The 15,734-nt window shown below is 44.7% G+C and overlaps 1 protein-coding gene across 9 annotated transcripts in view; it reads left to right on the forward strand.

The window, feature by feature from the left end:
- The window catches only part of FRMD4A (FERM domain containing 4A), a 358,272-nt gene that overhangs the window by 258,897 nt on the left and 83,641 nt on the right, over positions 1-15,734 (forward strand). For all 9 annotated transcript variants that reach the window (XM_032107903.1, XM_032107901.1, XM_032107904.1 and 6 more), the window contains 2 exons: positions 2,455-2,549; positions 9,990-10,082. In XM_032107903.1, the coding sequence (XP_031963794.1) occupies positions 2,455-2,549; positions 9,990-10,082 (188 nt within the window). The remainder of the gene's footprint in view (positions 1-2,454; positions 2,550-9,989; positions 10,083-15,734) is intronic.

Consider the following 15,734-nt stretch of genomic DNA (forward strand, 5'->3'; position numbering starts at 1 on the left):
AAAAGCTCAAGCTGTACCTTCCATGTGCTTAACCCAACACATTGGGAAAACTCTGCTGTGTTTGAGGCATGAAGTTTTACCACTCTTTCCCACCCCTGCCCTCTCAGGTGGGACACCAGCCAGGCTGAATGATGGCTCATTCCCTTGCTTAGCAGCACAATTGCTCGTTTATCAAATAACTGAGTCACACAGAGCACTGGGCACCAGGCAGTGACAGCCACGTGGCTCCCAGCCTGCAATACTCTCCAGCATGAGGATGCCTGGATTCACCTCCACCAACTGCCCTCACCATGGCCTTGGCCATGGAGGAGTCAGTCCTGTGATGCATTCCCACCCCTCCTCTAGTGTTAGCCCTGGGCTGGGTAGAAATCCCTTTCTGGTGCAGAGAGAATTTGGCCCAGCAAGGAGAGAAAAGAGCAGGGATCCTTGGGCAAGGGTGGGGAAAAACAAGGCTTCAAACTGCACATCAATGGGAGGAAACAAACCCTTCTTCCTCTCTCTCCTTTAAAAGTTTGTGCTTGTTTGCCTGTTGTTAAGCTGAAAACTCACCCAATGCCCCAATAAGTACCTGCACTGAGCCTGTGTATCTCTGAATTCACCTGGCAGTCTTGCCCTCCTCTTCATCACAATATTTGTGTATATCATAAGTCAAACTGTAGCTTGCCCTTAAAATGCTCTGACAAAGTGAGGTTCATCTTACAGGAGACAGGGATGATGCAGATGTCCATCCCACCCAGCACAATACCAGGAGAGAAGTATCTTAGGAGTCTCCAAAGGGACTGGTGTAGCTGGTGTGCTCTTCGTTTGGGTCTTTGATGGGACTCACAGGGACAGGGGACCTGACTATGATCCCATGCCTGGTCCACTCATCTCTGAGCACCGTTTGGGAGCTTGTTCAGGAGTGAAGGTCAATGCAGTCACCAGCGCTGTCATAGCAGAGCCTCCAATATTTGTGCCTGAGAAGTCTGACTTGGGAATTAAAATGAAGCTGGTTGCATCCCACCTATTTATTATCTGCCAGAGTGTTCCTCCTACACAGCAACTTCTCTCGTATTCAGAGGCTGCTTCAAGCCAGGGCTGCATTTAGGCACAGCTATTGCTTCTTTCTTTGCTGGCATGACCTAGAAACCCCCTGTGCATTGGATGTTCCCACAGGGTGGGTAGAAGATGCTGTAATGCTCATATGAATGCCAGGGAAATATACAGAGAAGTGAGTTTGTCCCAGCTGTGTCAGATAGAGTGATAGTGCTGGGTTTAGGGACATTTTCAGAGAGTCTGAGAGTCTTATGAATCTGTTTAGGAGTTAGGTACAAATCAGGGTTTTTCTACTATAGTTGTGTTTGTGTTTATAGGACAGAGCAGTCGATTACAACAGCAGGGTTTTCATGTCCCTGCCACCCGTTTTCCTCACAGCATCATCATTTCACCTCCGTTTAACAGCAGGTTCACGTCTGGGGTAACTGACTCAGCTGCTTGGCAGACTTGTTGGGGCAGTCAAGCCTGCAGACAGTTTTATTTTCACTGAGGTTTGCAGCACAGAGATTTGTAGACCAAATCCTTATAGGCAGTTGCCAGGGAACATTGTTGGGATCTCTGACCCCAGCTGTGCCAGTGCTGCTGTAACAATTGCAGCTCTGGGATCTGGGGCAATTACAGACTACAGTTACCTGGATCCTTTGTACCCCTGTTTCCCACAAGTGAGTGTGCTATTGCCAAGTCTTCAGAAATGTGGTTGGAAAAACCAGAGCACAGTAGAGCAGATGAAAATTCATCGAGGCAGGAGTACATATTAGAGTTAAAAGACAAATAAGGTTTTGCAGTAAAGGTAGTGATGAACCATGCTCTGTTTCTCTGAGCTTGGCTTTTATTGTCTTACAAAGAGTATTCTGAGAGTGTGTGCTGCTTTCCTTTCTTTCCTTCCAAGTGCCTAAATTTGAGGATGCATCCTTATCTCTATATGACAAGCAATACTGAATGGGAAACTATTTTGTTCTGTCATTTACTTCCCATTTGGTCCTGTCACATCCTATCTTTTGGCACTGTGTATTTTCTTAGTGTTATGAGCGTATATCTATGCTGTGTGTGAGAGAGTGGGTGTCTGAATTGTGTTTGCAAAGGTCCTTGATAAAAAGTTTTAACATCTAAAATTATCAGAGAGGCAGGAGTGAGCTGGTCTTGGTAGATCCGAATGCTGGCAGGCAGCAGATCATCTGTCTGCAGAGACATTAACTGCTGAATAGGTCAGAATTGCCAGGTTTTTAGTATTTACCTAGGAGGGAAACTACTGCTCATTTCAAGGAGCTAATGTTCCTTGCAGATTTAGCTTGAACACCAGAGGGAACATAAAAGCAACAGCTGTGGAGTAGTTTCAAGGATAGTGTTTTCCTCCTCAAGCACAGTTCAGTTCTATCCAATTCTCCTCATTAATCACTTTCTTTCATTTTTGTTTTTCAGCCAAAGCTTTTGGCCAAGGAGTTGCTTGACTTGGTGGCATCTCATTTCAACCTGAAGGAGAAGGAATACTTTGGAATTGCATTCACAGATGAAACGTAAGTGTGAGAAATCAAAGACCTAAGAGGCAACTCTTGGCAGCACTGTGTGCAGCAAGGTCCTAGACTAAGGTCTAGGGAGGCAGGGACCAAATTACCACAAAATTTGAGGTTTTGTATCAAGACAGGCCATATCTACCCCCAGATTAAACAACAAGAATAAAATTTGCACTGGAGAAACATTAAAGGTCTGCCAAAGGCTATGATTAGTCCCAGACTGTGATCCTTCAGTGGTACTGCAGCGCCCTGTTACATTTTTCCAGCTGTTTTCTCTCAGGAGGTATGCCGTCCTCGGCATATGGATTATGTCTTGTATGGACACCCACCTTAGTTTGCAATAGGTTTTTCCTTTGTATATTAATCAGGAAGAGGCTTCCCACACCCAAATCATCTCAAAAAAACGAATTTCAAGCCAATGCTGTGTCCCCAGAACAGCTGAGTCAGCGGCATTGCTGTCATGAGCCAGTTCCTCTCTCCTACTGAAGTGGAAGGGAAATGTGAATTATCTGCTGGAATAATGATTCAGGATCGGGTAATCAGAGGCTGCTGGATAATTGCACAAACATATCCGCATTCATCTCGGCAGCAATCACCCCTCTAAAGTCAATTCCTTTGGCAAGCACCTGCCTTGGGCAGCCTGAGGCCATCTCAGGACACAGCTCCCAGGATGGAGGAATGCTCAGCAACAGGCACATGCAGAAGCAGGACCCAAATCAGACAAGACCTCAGAATCTATCCCAGCTCACTGACTTGAGTAGCTCAGCCCTGTAGGAGATCTCCAACCCAACACAAATTAACGAGGTTAATCCTCCAAGGAGCAACAGTAGGAGGCACTGGCCTTCCACAAAGCAGGAGGAGAAAATTGCTCCTGCCACAGTGTTTATTCTTGGAGAGAGCAAGTTACTCAGTGGGTGCTCTCTAAGAGGCACAGGAAAGCCATGAAGGGAATCCAAAGCACACTAGGAGATGAAAATGTTCCTTTAAAAATCCCAAGAGCACAGCCGAGAAACAAGGCACATCTCAAACTGTAACCAGAGACCAGCTGAGCAAGCCCCAACTCTCAGTTCAACTGGGCGGGCACAGGGCTCCCCTGGGAGTGCAAGGAAAGCTAATGAGGAGATATCAGCAATTAGAGAGAGCCCAGCCTCCCCTGGAACTTCCAGGTTTAACTGTGTGAGCAAAGATCTGGGTTAGCAAGGGAGGAAGTGTGAGAAGCTGACAGAGGTTGTCAAGGCAGAGCTCGGAGATACATGGTGGGTGCAGATGGATGTGCACTGTCCAGGCAGGACTCAAAGGGTTAGGTGATGGCATCCACTCACTAGGTCACCTTCAGGCCTGTAGATGGAGCAGGGTGCTTTTCAGGAGATGCTCAGCCAGCCCAGATGAAAGATTTGGGGTCACCCTCATTAAATGAAGGAAATGCAGCCCAGAAACAAGCAGGAAGTCCTAGCTGGTCTGAAGCTGGTCTGCAGCCCTTCTGCTGTCCCACAGTGATTGTATCATTTGCACTGAGGCTTCTTCAATGCTGTGAAAATAACCTTGAAAAAGTATTTCCTCTTCAGTTGTAAAATGCTTTGAATAGAGTTGGCACGAGCAGCAAATGTTTTATTTGACTGAACACAGCAAAAGAATATACTTGGGGCCTTGGGACAGAGTCTTGGAATAGATGTCCCGAGTCAACTTCAGAAAATAAACAGGGCTGTCTATACCACGGATCTTAACCTGCAATGTGAAATGGAAGTTTGAAAAATCCCTTTTCTTCAAAAAGTAGTAAAAACAGTCTTTTAATGTGCATTTACAGGGCACATAACACAGATCTTTAGCTAATACAGACCAGGAATGCAAAAAGAAACCCTTTAATTCTGTGACAGGCCTTCAGGGACTTCCTTCTCTTCACTCTCCACTGAGTTTCTATGTGCTTTACTTGAAGGGGACTCATAACCAGCTAAAACAGAACATGCCTGGTTCATAAATGTAGTTTGAGGTTGCCTAAATTGCAAGTTTAGAGAGAAGAAAAGCCGCTAAAGTATTAAATCAATTCTTCTATTTAAGAGTACAAGCTCTATGAGAGTAATTTACTTAGAAATTATTTGGACTGGGGATTTCCATTCATTAGTTGTGCTCTATCATGACAACCTTAGAAGAAAATCAATAGGAACAACCTTTCCGTTGGCAACTTAATAGTTTCTTGTAATAATATAGGGTCATTACTGCATTCAGCGTGACTAAAATTAGATTGTCAGACCATTATGGAGGGGAGAATAACGCCTCCTATTTTAATGATCATAGGAACATTTTATAGCGTGAGCCATTAACTGCAGGAGAGCACAGGTCAAAAGGGTGTCCCTGTGCAGCACAAGGGGCCAAGCTTCATAGGAAGCCAGAAGAGCAATATCCTGCTTGATTAAAAGTGAAAAGGGATGGGGAAAGGGCTTGGGTTTTAGTTCAGCTGGTTATGAATTGCCACTAACCACCCTTTCCCTTGGTATCAGCTCCTCCAGCATTCACTGAGACCAGGTGGCCAGGGTTACTGCAGACTCCCCATCTGGGCCATGGACAGGGTTTCTACATCCCTTACTTGTCCTTAGATCAGAGTCACCTGCTCCATTGAGAGCTACCAACTTTTGCATCCCACAGCTCCCCACAGTACAGGGTACCACCCTTCCCTGGAATACCCTCTCATCCCTGGGAATGGGGGCAAGCCTATTTCCACTGTCCAGCCATGTGGCAGAGCCAAAGTGAGGGAGCAGGTGTCCCACATCCGAGTTGAACAGCTGGTCCAACGGAGGGTGCAGCTCTCAGAATAACGTCCTGCTCTGGCACTAGACCAGTTCCTTTATCACCAAGTCCACTGTGTTGCAAAATTTGTAAAGTTAAACTTTTGCGTCTCCATGAGCTTCTCAGCCCCTTCAAAAGTAATTGAGAAAATCTGTGAGCTTAAAGGGCTTTTTGTTTCTGTTGCAATTGATGGAAATATAAATAGTTTATATGGTTCCTATTATGTGAACTGGTCTTTCTCAATGTCCATTCAATTCAAAATGAGTCTGACACTGAAAGGGTGTGAGTTGATTTATTGGTCCAAATACCTTTATAACACAAATCAATGTGGATCCACTTTTCAGAAAACTGGGCACTAAGCAGTAAAACTGTATAAATGGAACCACCTGGAGGCAAAGTACTCATTGATATGCCACTCTTTACTTATAAAAGAAAACAGAACTACTGCACACAATCGACAAAATGGACCCTGGGCACCAAAATCCATATTCAGTCTGTATCCTAAATGGACCCAGTTTCTTTTCCTAAAAGTGATTATGTGGTTGTTATTGACACACCAGTTTAACTGCCAACATGAGTACAACCAACAGAGGAAAATTATCTGGCTTCCTATAGTCAACCTCCCTATAGGTCCCCCAAAACTGTTTGCACCATTATTTGTGAATACACTGATAGAAATATCTGAATGAACAAATAGATGGTGATAATGAAACAAAAGCTACTTTGTGTCTCTAAACTGAACCATGAAGGAAATCCAGCTAGACACGGGCATGTATGAATGGGATCCCAGTGCAAGCTGCCTAAATTGGTCCATGAAACTGTCAGGATTACTACATGCCTAGGGTTATATGCCCATACTTTTTCCTGTCTTACATGGGATTGTGCTCCATGAATAGTTCTGCTGACAACAGGAAGACAGATTCCAGAGCAAAGTGTTTTGTGGTGCAATGGCATCAGGGTTTGGCTCCCTGATAGTCCACATTCACAGGCAGATACCAGTGATTGCTCACTGCTGCTGTTCTCTACATGCCACACATGCACGCTTGAAAACAAGGAGTTAGGTGACAATCTGCAGTGCAGAAGCCCTCAGCGATGAAAGACTGTAAGTAGTAATTGAGTACAGTGAGCAGTTAGCTCTGGCAGGGATTTAAGTGACCTTCCTTCTCTGAAAGAGCTTTGGATTTAAGCTCCATGCAGATGAGACTAATGAAACTCTTCAACCTAAAAACTCAGCAGCAATTAAATGTGTTATGCAGTACTCAGAACCGTGTACGTGTGCAACATAAATGTGGAACTGGTATGCATATGTATATATATGATTATACCAACCAGTTTCTCCTGTTAAAATGAAACAAAAATGAAAAGAGCAAGTATTTTCAAAATAAGAAATACCTTGAAGTGATTTTTTGTGCTGTGCACCATGGCTTCTCAACCCTTTCTTGTGCATGTTAGGCAAACCCAGACATTGCTCTTGAATAAACACAGAGGTAGACAGTAAGTCCATTGTCAACAACTCGCCCTCGGTGGGAACTGCTGTGTAACACCATCAGCTGCTGGTGGCTGCTGCATTGGTGGTACAAATGAAACTGGACAGGTTCTGCATAGGATGTCAGGTTTAGTGTGGCTTTTCCTTGCTCTGACAGCATTTTGCACCATGGCCTACGTGGTAAATGCTCAGGTTGTACTTTGGCTAGGAATGGGTGAGCACGGCTTGTTTCAATCCCATGTATAACTGTGCCTTCACAGTTAATTTCAGCCTTCCTGAGGCCTATTAAAAGAAACATAAAAGCACTTCATGACAAAAAGAATACGTAAAATTAGATTTCAAGATGGGAGATGCAGCAGGAGATGTAGATCCCTCTAATTTTTTTGGTGCTCAGGCTGAGAATCTATCAACGGGAATTATTATCTGACAGCCTGGAGCATCTGCCTTTTCAAAACCAAAACTAGTCAAAGTACACATCTGTGCTGAACAACAGGAAATCATGCAGGGATCCCATACTAGCATGCCAGCAGCAGAAATGATGGAAGGAAACCCCCCTCCACTGTGCTGCATGCCCGGCTCTGCATCCTGCCCAGAGCAAGACCAGTTAGTCCCTACATCCAGACAAGTTAACAAGGCCATCCTCACCCTGATCCCAGCACTGTCCAAGGCTGGGCAGACTTGCCGTCAGCCCCTGTACTGTAATGGAGACATGAGAAGTGACTAGTTTGGCTTGAAAATCTGCATTATATCACCCCTTTCCAATAGCCACACTGACAGCAAGTCTGTGCTCCTACTACAGAGTATAGGCTGCCCTTTACCTCAAGTGTAAAAAACAGAGAAAAAAATTATTTAAAAACTTTTTCTAGAGAAAAAACTAACTGTCTGAAAGCTAAAATGTCTTGGAGAGAAACATGGGTGTCTAGAGCAGGGGATAAAATAGGCTTTGATCCTTTTGTACACCAAAAGATGTCCAGGATGAGTCTGAAAACTCCCTGACTCCACATGTTTCACTTGTACCTAGCTGAGACTTAGTACTTCTAAGTAATGCTAAACAGATGCAAAGGCTGCTTAAATTGAATTCCTGACTTCTATATGGCAAAATTCGAGGAGAGTTTCTTTCTAAATGTTCTGATCCCGAACCCATGAGAGCGATGAGTGGAGCTCACCAGTAATTTTGAATCCCTTGGTTCAAAGCAGCTTGCTGTGCTCAGGTGAGCATACACAATGTTCCATCAGGTCTCCAGGGCAGCCCAGAGCTGCCTGGGCAGGAAGGTCCCTGAGCTGCCCATCCTCTTCTGCACCTCCATGTACAGAAATTCCCATTGAACCCAGGCAATCCAAAGCCTCCTGAAAGTGCTACTTTCCCTTTCATTTATTTTTCTAGGAAACATGGAGTGGGGGAGCTGTAAATCCAGTTAAATTGCTACAGGGATGTCATTGCTTACGTTCCGAAGGGGCTTCTCAGTTGCCCAAAGATCATGCACATGCAAACCCTTGTGAAAGCTTAGTGTGTTTGCTGTACACAGGGTACATTGCTAAGGCTTGTGGCAATTCTAGAAGTTATTTAATGGGGGTTTTTTTAAAGCAGGCTCTTTTTTTTTGCCTTTTTTTCATTTTCAGTGGAATGAAGAATTATTCTTGAGGATTAGAATGAGCTGGTGAATAGGCACTGGAATAAAGCTCAGGACCTCTGAGTTCCATTTCCTGCTTTATTTGCTGCAAGATTCTCCCCCAAATCATTTCAATTCTCTTTCCCCTTGCTTGTCTAGACAGCAGAGTACTGAAGGCAAGGGCTGCCCCTCCCTCTGGGTGAAATCTGGTCAGACTGAAATCAACAGCCAAGAGCTCACAGCATGCAACCCTAGCATCACTGAAGGCAATGGCAAAATTCTGGCCAGCTTCAGTGGGGCCTGAATGTCACCCTAGGTATTTCCACAATGCCTAATTTAACAGGGCCTTTATCTCAGCTGGGGAGCGAGATGATGCCATCATGAATTTTTGCCTTTTCTTTTATACCCCTGTTATACCTTTTTACAACTTCTGTATTCTTAGTGCTTTTTGCCTACATTCTTGGACTTGTTTGTTCAGCCAGGAGACTAAACATTTTAGAAGCTTTGTAGGTAGAGGTTAGTGTGCCCCAGACCCCAAGGTCCTCTCCAGAGCACATTCTGTAAACTAAGATAGAACCATCCAGGGGAAGGTTCCTTGGGGAGGGGGGCTTATTCAAGCCTCTCATTGGGGAATTTTTGATAGATATGCTAATTAGTAAGACCTATAATGTTATACCAGATCTTTTGGGGATGTGCACTGTGGCGTGCATTTCAGTGCATTCGACCTGGACATATGCACCTAAGGATCCTTAAAATAAGTACCAAGGTAAAATCCCTTTTTCCCTTCCAACCGTGTTTGACTCTTGATTTTAAGACCAGGAAAAGGCATCAAGATGCCCCTGTAATGCAAATAATGGTATTTATAAAGTACCTCTCACGCACATACAGTTCTGTACAATGCGGGGAATGTGACAAAGAACAGAACTTCTGCCCAGGAAAGCTTCCAGCAGCAAGGCGTGAATGGATAAATTATAGGAGAAAATAACAGTGACAGGTACCATCTAGGCAAAAGAAAAGCAGCATGTGGTAATTGGAGCTGGAACGCTTCATGGAGCAGCTGTTTTTCAAGAGCTCTCTGAAGAAGGAAAAACGAGGGCTGGGCAAACATAGAGAGGCTATTGCAGGCATGTGGGTGGTAAATAAACTGTCTGAGGCTGTAGAGTCAGGTTTAGCCTTGAGTGATATACTGTAGGCATCATGGAAACTCTTAACCATAAGGATTTCTAATGAAAATCTTGACAGACTTTTAATGATACAACTGCTCCAGGGGCCTGTAATAAAAAGGTGAAGCTTATAACATTTTGGGCTGTCCTGATTGCTCAGTGCTGCCAGCTTTCACCCTGACAGATTGAACTTTAGCAGTTCGATTCCCAGACTGAAACACTGCCAGGATGATATCGCCTCTGCTCCTCAAACATTTATTGTGTGTTTTTCAAATATCATGCAATAGTCCAGGGCAAATAGCACACATTTTGGTTCACATTTTGTAACACGTCAGACCTCATTGCTGTGAGGAGTGAGAAACCTCTTTGGTGCCAGGCTCTAAACTGTCTCTTCTCTTGCCAGGGGACACTTGAACTGGCTTCAGCTGGACCGCCGGGTGCTGGAACATGACTTCCCCAAAAAGTCAGGACCAGTTGTTCTGTACTTTTGTGTCAGGTAAGTGCCTGATGGCAAACCCTTCCCATGGCATACAGCTATGGACAGCCTGTTTCCTGGAGGCCAGAAAGTGAGGCTGTCAGTTTCTCAGAAACACCTGTGGGCAAACAAACACTTCCACAGAGGTTTCTTTTGAGGTCTTTGGCTTTGCAAACTCTTCTCACACAAGTGTAAACAAGTAGTAGCCACACCAACACCCACAGTTGTCCACAGGGAAATGTTGTATGAGGGCGAGATCAGATGTTACGTATTTACACTTCTACTTGTGGACTTTGAGCTGGAAAGTCCAAGCTGGGTAGGGTGGCAGAACAAAGCCCTCTTTCTGCCAAGATAACCCACTTCAGCCAGCAACCTGCAGGGAAAACACTCGCTTCCTCACTGGTGAGCCATCAGTTTCCTCTGGATTGTGCCCACAGTGTGCATTCTGTCAGGGACCGAATTAATCCCTGTACAGCTCTGTCGTATTCACCTTCTGAACTCAGCGCTACAGTGAATTACCCACAAATAGCAAATGATGGCATTTTATGGCAGCCAGTTGGTTTCTACATGGCTGGACTGGACTATAAAAATTTTAATGAAGATTATAGCGGTTTGGGAGCTTCAAACTTCATCTGGGATTTTTACAAGGAGCTGTTAGTGTTTGGAAGCTGCTGGAAGCTGCCAGTGCTCTTGTGCACACAGTGCCTTTGCCTCCAAGGGAGATATTTTCTGAGAAGACAAATTTGCTCCTGCAGCTTTGAAATGCCCAGAGAGAGGCCAGGGGCTGGGATGGCATATGTACAAAATTAAGTTGAGGGTTTTGACTTACTTTTAATGGATAGCTCATGTCTAGATCAAGCCAGTGCAGCGTAACTGTGTCTTTTTCTGTTAGGCTTTCTACGCCAGTGTTATATTACATCTGACATCACTCTCATTCATTCCATAGTATCCACAAAAAATGAAGACCTACTTTTGAGTTTCTTCCCCTGAGAAGCTTTTTTTACTCCGCACAGTGGTTGTCATTCTTTTAACTTCCATTACAAGGCAGACTTTTTATGAGAAGAGATTCTTTGTTCTGTTATGTCCCCATATTTAATGATGTATATATCTTAGGACACATCAAGACTGCACAAAGCCCTGTGAGTCCAGAATTAGTCTGATATCTCCCAAGAGAAGAATTTAGTCAACACTTTGGGTGCTTCAAACTGTACGGGTAGATCTTGAGCTGAGCATCTCCAGCATGTGAGGTCCAGATCCATCTGTGCTTAGAGCTGTTGATGCTCATTAAGAACACGGTGAGTCAGTTACCAAATATCTTGTCCAGGTACCAAACTGAGGAGTCTGTGCTAAGACAGGGATTCCATGGAAAGCAGGAAAAGCTCTGAGTGAGCAAGAGCTAAGTGCCGGGCTTAGGAGTGGAACTGTAAGATGTGTGAAAGCCAGTGCTACTGAGCCACTCTCATATTCATTTCAAAGACCACTCAACAAGCATAAATATTGCCATCTGTATTGTTTTATGAAAGTTGGCAGCACAGTGGAGACCAGTCATTCTAGCAGGATCCTAGCCAAGAGACATCCTAGGATACAGATCCATATAACAGTTAGTGAATGAGTGACCCCTCCTGTTCTGGAATCGTAATCCGTAGGGAAAAACTCAGCATTCAGTATCTGCGTATGTGAAAACCAGACTGACTCTGGGCTTATACTCCTATTGGTGGCAGTAGTGAGTGGATTGTCACACTGAGTTAGGATTTGGATTGGACTGGGAGGCAGATGCCTCAAGAGTTAAGAACAGGCATTAACTCACCATGCCTTTTCTAGTGCTTATTTCCCTTGTGGGTGTCAGATGCTGGCAGAAGTTGAAAAAGTTTCCCAGCACATAAGGAGTTCCCATGTCCATCCTTAAATCCGATCCGAGCAGAAAGCGATTGAAGACACCAGCTCCAGTCAGATGGCTGAAGCTGGAAAGCCCCACATATCTGTTACCCAGTGGTTTCAGTGCTGGCTTGGGAACTAAAGCAAGGGCTGAAGGAAAGGTCATAAAAAGACCCACCCATAGACAGGGGTTTATTTTCATAATCTGGGGGTGTGCAGCAGCTTGCAGAGCCATTCGTAAACATACTACAAACAGAATGCTCCCTCGCCCCTGCTTCCACCAGGCAGAAAGCAGAGATAATTAGTGCTGTACCATACCTAATCACAAATGTGTTAATTTTTAAGGGACTGGGTGCCCATAACACCTACTGTATCACTGGTAAAGGCTTGCCTGTGGTTGCAGGTACCTTCTTGCATTACCTCTCCCATTGCAGCTGACAAAGCTTAGTTTGATGCTGGGGGTCCTTACTGGGGAGATACAAGTAATACAAGTGACTGGATGTGCCAGATGCTCATGACACAGAACTCTGTTTACTGCATTGGGATTTAGTAATTGTGTGGGGTTTTTCCCTCTAGCCGAAGTAAATGTACAATTCAGTCACACTGCATAACTACTGAAGAGATGAAGCCTCAGGCAAGAAAAGTAAAGGGTAGTTTGTGAAGCGGAGAACCTACAGTGAAAACATTTTCACCTTTAATGTGACCATCAAATGGTTTTTACCCTCAACGTTCCTGCAGCAATTTTGAAAGGCAGCATGCCCACCAAAGATGCCACAGATTTTAACCTGCTCTAAAAGTACATTTAAAGGGAAGCCTGCCTTCTTAAGAAAGGCTTCTTGAAAGAACCGTGCCGAAAATAGGAAGTTTCACAAGCTTAGCAGTGTGAAATTCTCCTCCCTTTTTAAAATCTCTGCAGCACTGTTGAAGCTTTGTCTTTTGACACACATTTCCTTGGGGTTTGACATTGTTGAACACTGATCTCCAGTGTCTTTACTCTCTTCTGTTATCAAAGACCAAAAATTTCACAGCACTGTGTCAAAGGAGGAGGATTTTAGAAGGATGTTTTTAGCATTGGTTTGTAAGAAATTGCTTCTTCCATTGTACATTTACATAGCTACTAAAGCCTGCCTGTCTTCAGGTTGTCATCTAGTGCTTCAATGGCAGATTTCCACTGAGAACAGCATAGGAATCTAGGAAACAATCAGAACTCTTGGGCAGCTGTGAACTGCCCCATGGCTATTGTGCAATATTATTTTATAAGACTGCTAATATCTGTTTACATAGCTCTAAAGCCACACATGAAAGTGAGAGGGAGTGTTGTCTGTCTTGCAGGGGAGGAGGCACATCTAGCAACAGAATGGGAGTGATATTAATTCTCATCTTAGAATTAGCTTGCCTGGATGGTGAAACTAATTCCCTGCCTTAAAGAGTTTACAAGTCAGATGAGAGTCACCACTGAAGTCCAGAAGAGGCAAAGGATAGGGATGAAGAAAGGAGGGATTGCCTGATTAGTTGATTTTACAGAGGTGTTTTGAGGCCAGAAGAGAACAGAGAAAATGTACCTCCCACCACAAGCTTTGGGGTAAAGTGCAGGAACCTAAGTACAGTATGGAGACCTGGGCAGCAGAGGAGGTAAACAGATTGCAGGGGTTCAGATACAGGTACACCCTTTCGGCAGGGAAAGAAGCATTTTGCTTGGACTCATACAAACAGAAGGAAGGCAAAGTTACTCCTTTTGTATAAAGCTTTGAGGTGAGAGAGAACCAGAGCACAGACACACTGTTTATTCATGGAAAGCAAAGTTGGCCAGGCTCTGTGGTGAGTTCTCATCCTCAAACAATGGCCGTGTGAGATTAGCAATCCTTAGCAAAGGAACCACCAGCATGGGTCTGATCTCTTTATCTTCTGTATGTTTGTCATGCTGTTAATTTATATGAACAAGCTTAGCAAATAAAATTCACTCCACTGGTGGATCTTTTCCCAGGAATGAATATATTTGTTCTCAGGGTAACTCTACCAGCTAAACAGTGACAACTCACTGCAGAAGTCGTCACACTAAATCAGACTATGTCTCATATGGAAAGGCTTTTCTTTCAGAAAGGCATGGAACAAAATGTGAAATAAATCCTCAATATTCAAATACACTGTGGGGCAGAGTTTGTATCTATGGGCTGGCAGTATTCCCACAAAGGAATGCCTGTGTTCAGCAACATCTGGCATGTGTTCATACATACTGGCTAGGCTGAAGTCAGCATGGGAGCTGTGGGGGCTCAGGACTCTCAATATTGAGGCCAGACATTTTGCCAGGTTACCACAGTTACTACAGAACAAAGTGGCCCTAAATAAGAGACTGGCACTGAAACACAGAGTGCAAAGCTCATGAGTGTCTTTTCTCCCCTTAACCTGAAGGAAAGTAGCTCTGTGTGCACTGGTGGTCGTCCAGATCTGGGCCAGGTGGGCAGTCTGAGATGAGATTCACCACACCAGAGCTGAGGTCTTTACCTGGCAGACAGCACTATATCACGGCTAATTAGTGCAGTCTCCCTGTATAGCCACTGGAAAGAAATAGGCACCTTTCAGGGACAATTCATCTGACTTATTTGAGATGAGTGCTTTGGAATTCAACAAGTTGCACACTAAAATACCTGTGTCTCTTCTCTGACCTCAGACCCCTGCTCAGATGCAGACATTTCCACCTGATGCATCCCTCTGTCCCATCAAGGGCAATCTGTCAATTTAAAATTATTATTTCAAGCAGGTTGGTACAGCAAGGGTTGACGAAGCATTTCCTATCTACAAGGTTTCACTTGGCTACTTAAATGGAATTGGACCAGATTTCAGCTGTTAATGAGGCCTTCTGCTATTTTAGTCCTTCAGCCCTTCTTTATAGCCATCTTTAAACCTGTATTCCATTAATACAGGTAATGCTAACAGTGAAAGAAGCCAGACACCATTTGAAAACAGTTGACCCTGGAAGGGAGACAGTGATTCTTCATAGGGCTAGATGGACCTTAGAACTTGTTACTGAAATGCATTGCTGCCTCACACATGGGCCAGAGACACTTATGAGGTGCAGATTCAGCGCATCCTGTTCCCAACTTCCCCAGCTGACTCACGTGGCAATCCCAGCACACCATGGCTGTGTATGCCACTCACAGCTACTCAGCTTGGCTTCTCTCCAAGAAATCAGATTAGGGGTTGTGATGACAGAAGCCTGCCATGCCAGGAAGAACTGAATAGAACCACATGAAATTAACCTGAGCAATTTTTTGTCTCGCACAAAATGGGCTGTGTTTCTCCATTCACAGCTTTCTCCACCAGAGGAGGGTACGTGATGTTCCAACGCTTTGGTCCAGGCAGGGAATGAGGAAATCACCAGCTCCTGTCTCTCCCCTCTGAGAAGGGAGAAGGAGAAGACAGCCCTCTTTCTGCCCCATGGTGTGAGACTGGGGTTTACAGGGACTGGGGGAAATGCACAAACAGATTATTAAATACATCAAATTTGCAGTCAGGGAGAGGGAGAGAAGTGGTAGAATTTGCTCTCACCCAAGCTTTGTTACACCTGTTAGCACCCAGGAGACGCTAACTCTTCTCCTAACTGCTCCTCTCCTCTTCCTTGGTCCTGTGCAGATCCCTCTGCACTGCAAGCAGGGCAGCACCCGACCCCAGTTTGCCATGGAGCTTGATCATCCCAGGAGAGCTCAGGGAACCACCCTGAGATGTTTCAGCACCTTGGGATGCTCCATCGACATTCTCATGGCTAGCTGTCTCTTCCCAGATCTCCTTCCAGCTGCGCCG

Source organism: Corvus moneduloides, chromosome 4 (assembly GCF_009650955.1).
Source record: "Corvus moneduloides isolate bCorMon1 chromosome 4, bCorMon1.pri, whole genome shotgun sequence".
Taxonomy (NCBI): Eukaryota; Metazoa; Chordata; class Aves; order Passeriformes; family Corvidae; genus Corvus; species Corvus moneduloides.